At 38.3% G+C, this 14,958-nt stretch overlaps 3 protein-coding genes across 3 annotated transcripts in view; all 3 read left to right on the forward strand.

Moving 5' to 3' along the window:
* Positions 1-14,958, forward strand: part of LOC101883071 (zinc finger protein 502) — a 236,288-nt gene that overhangs the window by 196,376 nt on the left and 24,954 nt on the right. The window lies entirely within an intron of this gene.
* Positions 165-6,826, forward strand: znf1179 (zinc finger protein 1179). Its single transcript, NM_001423344.1, is given in 3 exon segments — positions 165-231; positions 764-873; positions 3,617-6,826. Coding segments are annotated over 3 exon segments (948 nt in total). The 5' UTR covers positions 165-181; the 3' UTR covers positions 4,405-6,826.
* Positions 7,075-14,103, forward strand: LOC147838320 (uncharacterized). Its single transcript, XM_088651637.1, has 4 exons — positions 7,075-7,125; positions 8,438-8,547; positions 10,868-11,800; positions 12,964-14,103. Exons 1-3 carry the CDS (start codon positions 7,076-7,078, stop codon positions 11,650-11,652), a joined length of 945 nt encoding a protein of 314 aa, XP_088507763.1. The 5' UTR covers position 7,075; the 3' UTR covers positions 11,653-11,800; positions 12,964-14,103.

The raw sequence follows: 14,958 nt of genomic DNA on the forward strand, positions 1-14,958 counted from the left end.
TATAATCTTCATAACAGAGTGTATTTCCATTATCATAGAAGAAATCTGTAACAAAATATGTTTCTTTGAAACGATTTATGTAAAAATACAGATTTGTTTCTAGAGGTAAAGAGATAATTATTCCATAATAGGGTTTTATGAGAATGTTTTGACGATCCGCCGTTGCGCCCGCCTCGCCGTGATGACGTCAGCGCTGACGCGTTCATTCAGCGTCGAGTCTTCAGAGCTGAGGTGAGTCGTTGACGCTTTTTCTCGTGTTTACACAACAATAAAACACACTTTACAGTTTATTAAAGCGACAATCTGCGACTAGTTTCTGCATTGAGTTCACCTCTATCTGTGTGTCTGCTGACCAAAACAATACAGCAGGCAGAGAGCAGCTCTGTGGTGTTCATAATTTTCTAAATTTCTTTGTGATTTCCCAGTTTCTGTATATAGATGTGCTGCTGCTAACAGTCTAAATAATTCATAGGTACGAAAACGTACTTTTTGAAGTAGCTACTGATATAAATGCAATTTTTAATCATTATTTACAAAAGTAACCAGTATAAGAATGAACTGAGCTGCTGCTGATCCTAAATGTTTGTTTAATGAGTGTTTATAATCTGAGACTCATCAATATTCAGATCTACATCAAGTTATTTTTACTGGTGTTACCTGACTTGAGAAAATACCATATTGCATCACAAGATATAACATCATAATGTGTTTATTTCCTCAATCAGTGTAAATGAATCAGATTTCTCTGTTTGTTCTCCTGAAGCTCTGCCGCCATCAGTGAAAGACAAAGACAGAGTTTATTGAAGGACAGTGAGAAGATGAGTGATCCAGAACCCTGCAGAATTAAACAGGAAGAGACTGAAGAACTAATAGGTTTGTGTTTATCAGGCCCGGATTAAGAACTCAGGGGCCCCTGGGCACATTATCTTGTAAGGCCCCCACCTGGCCGCACCCCTATAGTTAAATTTAAAAAATAAGAATAATTTAATAATTTTTAAATAAAATGAATCTATAATTTGTTGCCCACATATTTAAATAAATGATATATAGTACATATGTATTTATAGTCTGCAAAGATTTAAATTATTTTTCAAAGCATTAAAAAAAACTAATAAAACTATAAAATTATATATATATATATATATATATATATATATATATATATATATATATATATATTTTTTTTTTTTTTAAGGGTATCTTAATGTATTGCTTTTACAAACTTATAAAGCATATTATCGCCATGGCATATAACGCACAATGCTTCTCCAATGCAGTTCTATGAATTTGAGTTCTATGAATCTGAGTCTTTCATAATACAAACACTAATTTACTGTCTCTCTCCTCCTCTCCCTGTATTTTCTCTACTCTTCTCGTGATGAAGACTTGATTATAAACCTAAAAGTATCCGAAATCACACACACTATACCTCTTCTCTCCCGTCTGTCTCCTCTTCTGGGCCTTTCTCTCTCTATCTCCCTCTCTCTCTCCTCTTCTGTCTGTCTCTCACACGATGAATCCAGTCCGCGCTGCGCTGCCGTTAGCCTCCTCCGCCTGGTTAATGCTAGCTTCTCATTTAAAGTTACCATAACGTCTTGTTCTGTACCCTCATTCTCCTGATCACGGGTCTGTTTAAAGATGATGTTTATGGAAAATGCCTCAATAAAGATGCCTCCTCTCCTCTTTCTGTCGCGTTTGCTAAATCCACTTGTCCACTCATTTTTGATCTATGACAGATAAAACGTTACACTAAAGTCTGCTCAGTTTAGTGCGGGTTATTACAAAACTGACGTTTCCGCACTTGACCAATTACAGCATTCTGTTTAGTTAAAGAAAAAAAAGGCAATTTAAATATAATATTAATATTAATATGTGATCGCGATTTTTAGCTCAGAGGAAGTGTCTGAGCAATATAGTTTTTGAAGAGAGGGAGGCGCGGCTGGCGCCTATAATAAGGCTAAACATTTTAAATACCCACGAGACACTTGTGACTTTATATCACATTTGCATTATTTTTTAAAAATATTTCTTTCCTGTTAAAAATAAATATATTTCCAATCTGATATGTAATGGGGAGAAAAAAAGTAGCACGAGTTCAGCTGATGGTGGATTCGAACCGATGATTTGATTAATCGCGTCAAAAGATGATGCCATGTGCCTTACAAGGTGCGCCACTGCTGCCGTATTATTAAACGGCTCTTTACTCATCTTGTTTCTATCAATCAGGCATCGATGGGCGTAAACTCTGAATAGCTTAGTCCAACTAGATGCGCTATTTGCAATTAGCCTAAAAAGACACACCAAAATTGTCTTTTTTTTCTCCCCCCTTGCAGGGGCCCCTAGTGCGCACGGGCCCCTGGGCCTGTGCCCATAAGGCCCATTGGTTAATCCGGCCCTGGTGTTTATTCATTACTCTTCAATAATGAGGCTGAAGAAGTGTGGTGTTAATTTTTAGGCATTTCATCAAATTTATTTTTCCCCATATGACCGTTTATTCTAAGAACTATTGTGCTTAGACTGTGTAGTTGTTTAGATTGCTAGAGAATCGTTCAAACACTAGCTCTAAAGTGACGTTAGTGATTTGGTAACGGCTTCTGCTGTTCTGACGTCAGCAGATGTGAATGAATGGCTGAAGAAAGTAGTTCCTCTTACAAAATGGTTTTGAAACTAAACGCAATATCACATGAGTAGCAGTGCGACGTGGCTGTATATCATTACTGGTGGGACACCTAAGGCATTCGACCTGCGGCTTTGTGCCAATGCACACCTCCTACCAGTGCTGATATACAGCCACATCGTGTAACAGAGGCCAGCCAGTTAATGCTGTGCAGGTAAAACCTTACTCCTCTGGCCTCCAAAGGTGCTCAAGCAGACGCTAGAGGCCATGGTCTTTAGCCTCCTTGGTAGAGCACCCGTCTCCCATGCGGAAGGTCACCAGTTCTGAGCCTTTACTGAATGAGCACTGTGCTGCGTCCGACAGATTGCACTATTATGTTTTTCTCTTCCTCTTCATTCTTTTATATCACATTTTACCTGTTTTTATGTTTTTTTAATTAGTTTTATTATTTGTTTTTATTTTATTTATTTATTTTTATTATTTTTTTTTATTCTTGTTTATGTAAAGCACTTTGAATTGCCACTGTGTATGAAATGTGCTATATAAATAAACTTGCTTTGCCTTCTATACCAGCTCGGAGTGGGTTGGGTGGCGAAGGACCGGCGGCATTACAATTGCATTGCTACTCATGTGATTATGCTCATATATATCACCTAAAATTATTGAACTCATGTATATGTGTAGTACGAGAAGTCCATATATTGATTATCGTGAAAGGCCTAAAAATTAAAATAAAATAATTTCGATTTTGGGTGTAAAGAGTAACCTCTCTGTTAGGTGACTGTGCGAATGTGTGATGTTAATGGGTTTTACCATGTTATTACATTTAAGAATTAATTCAATCATTTAAAAAAAAAAGTACATTAAAGACACTTATGATGCTATGCTGAGGGTGTGAATCGCAAACATTCACAAGCGCTTGATTTAAAATGCACTGTTTTAAAAAAGTCAAAAGTTAAATAGCCTCCTTGAAATGTAACCTATTTACTTAATTTTCAGATGTGAAGGTGGAGGAGAGTGAAGATGAGGAGAAACATCATGTCAAAAGTGAAACTGAAAGTGACTCAAAGATTGAACATAGTGTTTTAGTTAAAACGACAGCTGTAAAACGTTTCAACTGCACTCAGTGTGGAAAGAGTTTCGTACAACCCTCACACCTTCATCAACACATGAGGATCCACACTGGAGAGAAGCCTCACAAGTGTTCACACTGCGACAAATCATTCAGCCATTCAGGACATCTGACAGTACATGAGAGGACTCACACTGGAGAGAAACCGTACACATGTACTCACTGTGGGAAGAGTTTCAAATGCTCATCACACCTTAATGAGCACATGATAATCCACACTGGAGAGAAAACACACAGATGTGGTCACTGCGGCAAAACATTTTTGAGGCCTGCAGTGCTGAAGAAACATCTCAGAGTTCATACAAAGGAGAAGCCTTATTCCTGTTCTGAGTGTGGGAGCAGCTTTACACAGCAGTCAAGTTTGAGAAGACATCAGCAGATCCACACTGCCGTGAGAGGGTTTGTGTGCTTTGAGTGTGAGAAGACTTTTATTACAGCTGCAGAATTGAGTCGACACCAGAGAATCCACACTGGGGAGAAACCGTACACTTGTACTCAGTGCGGGAAGAGTTTCACGCAGTCAACACACCTCAACAAACACATAATGGTCCACACTGGAGAGAAACCATTCACATGTACTCAGTGTGGGAAGAGCTTCACACAATCATCACACCTTACCAGCCACATGAAGACACATGGTGCAAACCATGTTTGAGGCTTTCAGAGTTGTAGAAACATCTTAAGGCCCTGATATATGTTGAACTATGTTCTGTCGTTCTCTGTTTGAGGGCAGGGAGAAGTTTGTAGGGATGGCTGACGTGAAACTGACGTTTCGACACAGTGTTGTGATCCTGAAGCCTGAGTGTTTCAGATCACTGCACCAAAGCATGATGTGAAATGCCCTGGTCACGTGACTAAAGTGTTTCAAAACACCAGGCTGCGTCCGAAACCGCCTACTACTTAGTAGGTACTGCATTTGAATTTAATAGTACTACTCTGCCTTTAGAAAAGTGCGTTCTATACAGTATGAGTGGAATTCGGACATACTACATCCGCCATTTTTTCATGGTCACGTGACCTTCCCGCGTCAGTTGGAGTTCAGTTGCTGGAAGTAGTAGGTCATCCGGGTACTTTTCGCATACTGATTTTCGAATTCTACGAATTCACACATACTACTTGGTTCGCATACTGATTTCAGCGTACTATATAGTATGGAAGTATGTGGCTTTGTGTTTTGAGACCTGGCGAATCTGAGTTTGACTGACAGGGTCAGAAAAAAATATCTCATGTAGCCTAGTGGACTGTGCGTGTGCACAGAGTATCTGTGCTGCAATTAGCCCGAGTTCAAATCCCGACTTGCACAAATACACTGAAATTATGACTTGATGATTTTTAATAATGTAATTTTTATGACCAAAACAAGACGTATATATATTTACAAAGTGTCCATTCAGATGTCAAACCAATGCTAAAACAAAAGATGTTACAAGAACAGAGCATTTCAAACCTAACATCTATAGCTTCATCACCCTGGATTCAAACCTATTATCTCTGCAGGCTAGTCAGGAACTTTCATCGCTTCACTAAATCGCTCGAAACCTCAACTCTACAACGTGGGGTTTAATACCTCAATTAGCTGAACTGTTTCTTTGCGGAAGCTGTTTCAGAGCAGTACATAAAACATGACCACAAGGTGTCACTGTAGAGACGGGATTCGAAACGATTCGTAGCTTTAACACTTGATTTGACTGAGTTTGGGCTTTATTTTAACGACCTAGAGTCTAAAGTGCAGGGGTCAAAAGCATTAAGGGCGTGTCTGAATCCATTTTTGCTATTTTAAGGATGAAAATATGGTTTGCGCTGTGGCAGGGTTGTGTTTATTCTCTTAATGAGTTCTGGGTGTGTTTTGAGAATAAACCAATCAGAGTGCTATCTCACATTCCATTAAAGAGTCAGTTGCGTCGCACCATAGCGCATTTGCTATTTACATGGCGTACTTTGTAAGTTAAAAAACTGAACGCTTCACTAGCAAGAAAACAGTTAAACAGATCATCTGCACTGCGAGATTAAAGAACAAGGCTCTTCCTACTTTGACTTTCACTTTCCTTTTTTCGTGGATTAGGAAGCGGTGTTGTACACAGACATCCGTTAGCCTACATAATTAAGTTTGTTAATCACAAAGATTTGTGTCAACTATTTCCAAATTCAGTTATAATTTCCAGCAAACTATTAAATGAACAATAATAACAAAGTGTGCTAATGAAAACGAGTTATATCCAAACACACATGCTGCGCACAGTGCGTTCTCTGCTGAACTTTAGACCTGCTTTCAGCTGTTCCTCAAAATAGCAACGCACCAATAATGCGCCTTAACACACCTCCTTTCTAGACCGGAACACCCATGAGTCCACAAAGTAAAGCAAATGAATTTGCTATTTAAACTATGTGGCGCAAAACGTGAAAATTAAGGTTGCGCTGGTCTGAAAATGGCAACACATCTGGGAAAACATGTCTTGCACCTTATTGTGCCAGGTGTATGATAGGGCCCTTAGTGATTCATGTAGCCTCACTTTGCCCATCACTAGAAGTTTGTAAAGACCGATTGTCAGTATTGACCTGCGATGCTGAAGTGCGCTCAATTTTTAAATTTGTTTTAGAACTTCAGTTTCGGTTGCCTATAAGAGAAATGCATAGCAGAAAATGGTCAAACTTGCTCTACAAACAAGCATGAAGTCATTATGGAAAATAGTAAAATACTAAGCTAGTTTTATTTGTATAATGTTACGTTTTTTTTTTTTTTTTTTTTTTTTACAAATGTTCATTGCTTGTATGTTTTATTGAGTTTTTTTTTTACTTGTGTATATTGTGCCTACTTTACACTTTCAAAGGATAAACACAATATGTTTGTTGTTAATGTGTCATTAATTTTTAATCTGCTTTAAGCTGTTGTTTTTATATATTATATTATTAATATTTTGTTTAAAAAAACTAAACTTGTTTACTTGTCGGAAAAGATCATGTTATGCTTGCTGTATCTGTCAGCCATGAAGGACATTTTCTATTTAGATTTCTTTTTAGTGTCTTTTAAACAGCATTTCACCACACATTTCTAATTAAAATGGCTTGATTTGTCCAAACTAACGATTGTTTTGATTTATCAGTAGTTTGGTGGATAATTCTGTTATTTGGCTTCAGGCCCGTAGCCAGCCTGGTAACATGGGTTGTTCTTTTTTTCTCAAAAAGTGGACCTTTTTGCAGGGTTTAAAGTTCCAATTTATTAAATGTATACTTGAGATTAGCAAAACTGATGACCTGTTTTTTTTTTTTTTTTTTTTTTTTTTTTTTTTTGCAAAACTGATGACCGTCGTTGCGCCCCCCTCGCCGTGATGACGTCAGCGCTGACGCGTTCATTCAGCGTCGCGTCTTCAGAGCTGAGGTGAGTCGTTGACGCTTTTTCTCGTGTTTACACGACAATAAAACACACTTTACAGTTTATTAAAGCGACAATCTGCGACTAGTTTCCGCATTGAGTTCACCTCTATCTGTGTGTCTGCTGACCAAAACAATACAGCAGGCAGAGAGGAGCTCTGAGAGGAAAACTACTTGTGTGAGGAAACTCCTTTTCCACGTTTGTATTATCAATATCGTGAAGTATAATCTGTGACTGGAAAGAGTGGGAATATATGGCGACAGTAGAGGGAGAAAACATTACATTAAGCTCTTTATTCTTAAAAGGTTTTTCTGTTTTCCCAGTTTCTCTACATGGATTTGCTACTGCTAACAATCAAAATACTTTATTTGCTATGCGTAACGTTACGTGGATAATATTTAAACTAAGTATTGAGGTAAACGTGAAAATATACAATTTAATTAATTACAATAGTAATTGTTTTATCCTTTAAACATAAATACAATGATATATAAAAAGAGCTGATCTGCTGCTGATCCTAAATGGCTGTTTAATGTGTTTACAGTTCATCAATATCATAAGAGCTGCTGAAATCCTCTTTATTTCATGTCAAAAGTTAGAGTTATTCCAATATTCATTATACTGATGTCTAAAAAATCTACAAATTGCCACATTAAGTTCGTTGTATTGGTGTCAGCTGACTTGAGCAAATCACATATTGTATCATAAGATATACCTCAGGCCTGTAGCCAGCCTGGTAAAAGGGGTGGGGGTTTTTCCCAAAAGTGGACCTTTTTGCAGTTATTTGCTTTATTTTATATTTAATTAAGAGGTTTAAATATTGAATTTTAGTGACATTTTAAGCACTATATAACCACATGTTTTGATGTCAAAAACATTTTCTAAACATTCAGAGTAAAGAAATATAAAAACTATACTTATTTTTATTATTATTCAAATGTATACATCATATATCATTGGAAAATAATTTGAATCTGTTAAAGTTTAAAATTAAAACTAGCCTGTTGTCTTATTTTAGGCAAATAACAAGCTGGCCAGCCAGCACATTCAACTTTCTTTAGCCATGACGAAGCGACAGCCAACACAGGATTCCTCTCAAAACCTTCTCCAATGGGTTATTTTCACAATTTATTATAGAATACCTGTAAAAACAGGACAAATGAGCTCATGTATGGGACAAATTCTGGACCTTTGTCAGTCAGGGCTGGGTCTTTCGAACCACCTGAACCCACCCTTGCTACGGGCCTGTAACATCATAATGTGTTTATTTCCTCAGTCAGTGTAAATGAATCAGATTTCTCTGTTTGTTCCCCTGAAGCTCTGCCGCCATCAGTGAAAGACGAATACAGAGTTTATTGAAGGACAGTGAGAAGATGAGTGATCCAGAACCCTGCAGTATTAAACAGGAAGAGACTGAAGAACTAATAGGTTTGTGTTTATTTGATACTGTGTTATATATATTTGGCTTGTGCAATAGGGCATAAATATATCACGATTTTTTCCACAATCTTTCTGAAATGGGTTTATTTAAAACGGAAAATTAAGATTGCGATAGTTTGAAAATAACACGTCGGGCCAAACAAGTCTTGTGCCTTTTTGCGCTGGGTGTATGATAGTGTCCCAAAGGTGGGTGTGGGAGAACTTGATTTGAGTGGGCGGGGAGATCTAGCTCCTCATTTGCATTTAAAGCAGAGATGCTCAAACTATAGTCCACAGGCTAAAGTAGGCCTATGGTAACCTTTGATTTGGACAGTCATCCTATCTGAGAAAAGAGGGAGAAGATTGTAGGAAATGCCTTTAACAGAGATTATCATTTCTAACTTAAACCCTTTGTTTGTTTAATTGTTGAACTACAAAAAAGCTAACTAAAATTACATTTTTCATTTAGATGTTTTGAATATTCATTCAATTTAATACAAATTTATTAAATTAAAAAAGCTGACACAAAGTGTGTAACGTTTTGAATAAATTATTCAACGTTTTGAATAAATCAGATTTTTTTTTAAAGTAAATGCTGTCAGTTGACAGAGGACAATGCAGAAAACATCAGCGACCAAATCAAGGCAAAGGCAGCATCATTATCGTACTCCGGATTGAATTATATTGTTATAAATAGGATTGTTTATGTCTTATTGGAAGATCTTCATAATAAAATGTACAAAAATGTATCGCTATTAATACAGTTAAAGTATTTTTTCCTATTTATCTTTGAAATATTAATACATTTGGAAATTACCATGGTAACTTTAATGCGGTACAGTTTGGTATATTTACCGTCGACCCATAGCCCTCAAAAGAAGTTTAGTATTTGCACTTTTCGTAACAAAAAGTTTGAGCACCCCTGATTTAAAGGCCCAACAACGTTACAATTCACTTTGACATTTTCAACTGGGTATAACAAATGATCTGATGTGTATATTGAGCTGAAACAAAAGCCCCTTTCACACATACAGACCTTTCCGGAAAACTGTAAACAGGCCCTTTCTGAAAATAGTTCCAGCTATTTTCCGGAGAGAGAAGTTGTAACATTAGCTGTAATTTGCTGTAATGCTGCATTGTGTGAACACAGAAGGATTGCCGGAAAGAGCGCGTGCAAGTCAGGAACGTGCTGACGTTAGACGTCTACTTTAACCAAACAGTCAGACGCATTCACGGCCGTATGGTTTATGAGAATAAAAGCCTTTGAATATTTTTCCAGACACATTTATCTGCTGGATGTAAGTCAGATAACGTTTATATGTTCATCCTAATGCCGACTGTGGAAATAATTATGGATACCATGCTTATGATAAGTTGTTGTTTGTTTACCTTCAAGCTCTGCTTCCTTCAGTTGCTTGACGCGTCACGTGTGCGCGTGAAGCAGCCATGAGCGCCAGCACGCACGCATATCATGAACATCTCGACATGCGAAAGCGTTCCTCTATATTTTCATCGAAGTTGTTCTTAACACTGATCCATCCACAGAGTTAGTAATGTAGTCAAATGTCAAATACAAGCGCCGCCGTTTAGAGCTCATTTCTGGTCAGTGATATCAGAATTTACAGCTATTTTGGAGTGGCTGTGTGAATGGTCTTTTCCGGGAAAATTCCATAACATCCTCGTCTGTGTGAACAGCACTTTTTTTTATTTACCGGTAAAGTCGTTTCGGAAATTTTCCAGATATTTACCGGTATCACTGTGTGAAAGGGGCTAAAGACTATAGAATACACAAGACATGCCACTCGTGAACTTTTGAATGGGGAAAAGTGTAACTGCCAATATGGCGAATGAAGCCCCGCCTTCTAATACAGGAGCCAATCAGCTATTGCTATATCAAGAATAAAACCCGCCTTCTAGTACAGGACCCAATCAGTGATTGCCATAGAATGACAATTCTCCGGGGGAGGGGCTGGGACCAGATGTCAGTTTATGCAGATTTTGTATGATACGAATATTTAAAAATGAAACTAAATAGACAGATGTTGTTTAGTTTTATTGGTTATTCGTAATTTTAAGTTTAATCGTAAGCTTGGCAAGTAGTTTTGGAGAATTTGATTTTTTCATATTCAAACAGAATGCCTGAGTGATGGCCGCCGAGTGAAATGACTTGCCTTAAAGGGACTTTAAGGAGCGCTGAAACCTCACAGACACATTCTGGAGACATAAAAGACTTATTTAGCGTCTGGTTAAATGGCCACAATTGGAGCCGTTTGACTATATGGTTAAAAACTAGCCTGTTTGAATGCAACTTATTCACCTAATTTTTCAGATGTGATGGTGAACAGTGAAGAACTGAGTGAAGATGAGGAGAAACATCATGTCAGAAGTAAAACCCAAGCCGTGAAATGTTTCACCTGCCCTCTGTGTGGAAAGGGTTTCAGTTATAATCGCCCTTTCAAGCTTCACATGATGATCCACACTGGAGAGAGACCGTACAAGTGTTCACACTGCGACAAGGGGTTCAGTCAGTTTGGACACTTGAAATCACACGAGATGATCCACACTGGAGAGAAACCGTACACGTGTGATCAATGCAGCAACACATTCCTGAGGCCTTCAGACTTGAAGATCCATCTTAGAGTTCATACAAACGAGAAGCCTTACTCTTGCCCTGAGTGTGGAAAGAGTTTTGCACAGCACGCACATCTAAAACTGCATCAGCATGTCCACACTGGTGTCAGAGAGTTTGTGTGCTTTGAGTGTGAGAAGACTTTTATTACAGCTGGACACTTGAAGCAGCACCACATGATCCACACTGGAGAGAAACCGTACATGTGTTCACACTGCAGCAAAACATTCAGTCATATAGGACACATGAACGCACATGAGCGGGTTCACACTGGAGAGAAACCGTTCGCATGCAGTCATTGTGGGAAGAGTTTCAGAGTTTCATCATCCCTGAATTCACACATGCTGACCCATACTGGAGAGAAAACGCACAAGTGTGATCAGTGTGGCAAATCGTTTTTGAGGCGTTCACATCTGAACAGACATCGTAGTGTTCATACGAAAGAAAAGCCTTCTTGTTCATTAAGAAAGAATTTTAGACGTTGATTAACATCTTCCAACCAATTTTTACAAATGCTTTCCAACTTATAGATAAACATCTGTTTTCACCGTTGAATTATGTGAATGTTAATGAATTCCTATCGTTTGCTAATGGGGGATTGTAAAAACCTGATTAGGGCTGCACGATTAAAGGGTCACGAAACACCAAAACACATGTTTTGAGCTGTTGACAGTGGTATATGTGTCCCACACTGCTAAAAACACTATTAAGACACCTATATTTCACTAAAAAGTGTAAATTGGTTGTTTTTGCGTTTTTTCAAGCAAATTCGTACTTCCGGTTTGAAACGAATTTTTGAAGCTGCGTCACGGTCATGACATAATAGCGTGTATTCCAGCGTGCAGACTGGTATACAGTGTGATGCATTAATGCATGAGTAAGGCTTGGTTCAAACCAATCAGTGCGCTCTATTGTGCAACTTCATTAATATTCATTGCTGTCACAATGTTTAGACGACAGAGACGCCACGTTGTGTTGGCAAAACAAGCGTGAAGTGTTGCTTTTATAGTTTGCTACAGTTAAGTTTTGTTTTCATTTTCTCTCTGTGAGAGCTCAGACTCACGTGTGGAATAACAGTGTACGCTACGCTCGACAACAATAACTTACGTGTCTAAGGAGGATTATTGTTTACCTGAGAGCTGTTCTCATCTGCAAACGCTGAGATCCGGATTCGCTTGTAGTATTCTCTTAATAAAGACGCGGCTCTAGTTGCTGGTGATTGTCCTGTCTCTACAGATTTGGTAAGTGAGCGACCAGTGCTCTTTGTTTATTCAGTTTGTTTGTATCGAATTAAGTTAACTATTGCACCGAGTGTAAACATGTTAGCACCACAACCAAACTTTAACCTCGTGTAGGATTTTCACCGCATTTTGTGACCGGAAAAACACACGCGGCTTTCTGACGCTACCTGCCGTGTGCATCTAAGTTTCCGGGAAATGCGGAGGTTTTTTTTTTCTCTCATTCGCCGTGCGGTATCAAACATTGCATGAAAAATACACGCTTAGAGCAGATCCTCGAATCAAATATCTTGTTTGTCGCGAGGGGCATGAATGAATTCCCTGAATGAAAGAGCCAAACTGCAGTTAAAGTCCACCATTTAATAATTTGGCAAATAATGCGACTACAGATGTCCATGTAGGTTAAACACCATCACTTGACACTCCCACACCATCCCACTTTTCTTCCTCCGACACTCCCCCCTAAACAGAGCTGGACACGCCCACTTTTCTGACTTTTTCCAAAGTAGAGGTGTGAAAACACCCTGCTGAAACGAGGGGGTTTCATGGCCCTTTAAGCTGCGGCCACACTGGACTTTTCTCCCCATAGACTTCCATTCATACGCACGCGAATGCATCAGACTGGATACGCAAGGTCATCCATCAAGTTTCGCAGTTCGCTGCTGTGCAAAGCTCAAGCTTGGTGAACTCTGACCTGCGAAATCACATCACTTGACTGCATGAGACCAATCGTGGATCAAAACATGACCTCTCTGGACAGAAATGTAAAATATAGAGCAATCACTTTTTTTTACACGTCTAATTATCTTGTTTAATCCCGCCCCTTTTCGCAGAGCTGTACGACAGAATTTCGCAAGCTAAAACTCTAGTGCAACCGCAGCTTTAATCGGAAAAAGATCGCGATCTTGATTCTACCCTACACACGATCTTAATCCAGCATCTCTCGGATTCTGCCAATTATATAAGTTCAGGAGAGAAGCATGAAGGAGGCCGCACAAGTCTTCACATTGTTATATATACTTAGCTCAGCAACATGGACACCTCCAAATGGAGATGAGAGTCACATACTGTAAGCAGAGGTCGCGTTAGACTTTCTCATTGTCCATCATTTTGACGAAGAGGGTTGTAAAAATCCCGTCATAACCTGTTATTGACCGTCATTTAATTAGCACATTTTCGAATTGCTTTGTTCGTTCATATTTTAATAATGAACTTGCATTCCGGGAGATAGAACGATACGGGAGATGGATCGGAAATACGTAAGACTCTTGGGAAAAACGGGAGTGTTGACAGGTTTTTGCAACTACACAGCGGTTACAAGAGGAGACAAAACAAGGACAATCGCAATCACCTGGACAGGAGTGGGAATTACAGTTAGCTACACATTACAATAGATCCTCTTCAGCATAGTCCGTCAAAATGACGGATCACCTTCAGATTTTTCCATCACTGCTGAAAAAAATCTGTCAATGACGGAAAATATTCAGTTAACGCGACCTCTGACTGTAAGCTATAATTCACCCAAAAATGTCATTTCATGTAATGACGTATTTGTGGCTGTGAAATCGCACAAGAGCTGACCGTGAGCTGTGTGTTTAGAGAGGTCGTGTGCGCCCCTGTGTACTTTAGTAAACAGAACCTACATAGGCTGTGAATATCAGGTAATAAAGTTGTAAATAACATTTAGTTTGAAAGCCATGCAGGAAGTATAGTTTGCATGTGTGTTTTTTTCTCAAAGTGATGGCAGACATGATATGAACAGCACTCGGAAGTGAAAGTGAAACCGAAAGTAAACACCATATTTCAATGAACAAATCGCATTTTAAAGCTATAATTATGACTAGCATACGTTTTTCTTTCATAGTGAACACAAAGTATTTAACAGTACGAGTATAACTACTCCAGTCCAATTAAAGTTGAATGTAATGCAGGAAGGAGTCTGATAATGATGAATGTCTTATTTCGCTACTGAAAAGAAATGGTCTAATAATGTTTTCAATGACAGATTGCAAGCATGTCTCAAACATAATAATTCAACTTCATAATTATAGGCAAGGCAAGGCAAGGCAAGGCAAGTTTATTTATATAGCACATTTCATACACAATGGCAATTCAAAGTGCTTTACATAAACAAGAATAAAAGAAACAAGTAAAAAAAAAAAAAATAAATAAATAAATAAATAAAAATAAAAACAAATAACAAAAATGCATAAAAACAAAACAAAACATAAAAACAGGTAAAATGTGATATAAAAGAATGAAGAAGAAGAGAAAAACATGATAGTGCAATCTGTCGGACGCAGCACAGTGCTCATTCAGTAAAGGCACAGCTAAACAGATGTGTTTTCAGTCTTGATTTGAATGTGCCTAATGTTGGAGCACATCTGATCATTTCTGGAAGCTGATTCCAGCAGCGAGGGGCGTAGTGGCTAAAAGCTGATTCACCCTGCTTTGACTGAACTCTTGGAACTTCTAGTTTATATGATCCTAAAGATCTGAGTGATCTGTTAGGTTTGTATTGAGTGAGCATATCTGTGATGTATTTAGGTCCTA

The sequence above is a fragment of the Danio rerio genome, chromosome 22 (genome assembly GCF_052040795.2).
Source record: "Danio rerio strain M-AB ecotype USA chromosome 22, GRCz13ab, whole genome shotgun sequence".
Taxonomy (NCBI): Eukaryota; Metazoa; Chordata; class Actinopteri; order Cypriniformes; family Danionidae; genus Danio; species Danio rerio.

Bases quoted from the DNA above. Each gene is read 5' to 3' on its own strand.
- LOC147838320 (XM_088651637.1), top strand. From the start codon at position 7,076: ATGACGTCAGCGCTGACGCGTTCATTCAGCGTCGCGTCTTCAGAGCTG. The intron at 7,126-8,437 runs GTGAGTCGTTGA...GTTCCCCTGAAG, and splicing joins GTCGCGTCTTCAGAGCTGAG to CTCTGCCGCCATCAGTGAAA. The intron at 8,548-10,867 runs GTTTGTGTTTAT...CTAATTTTTCAG, and splicing joins AGAGACTGAAGAACTAATAG to ATGTGATGGTGAACAGTGAA.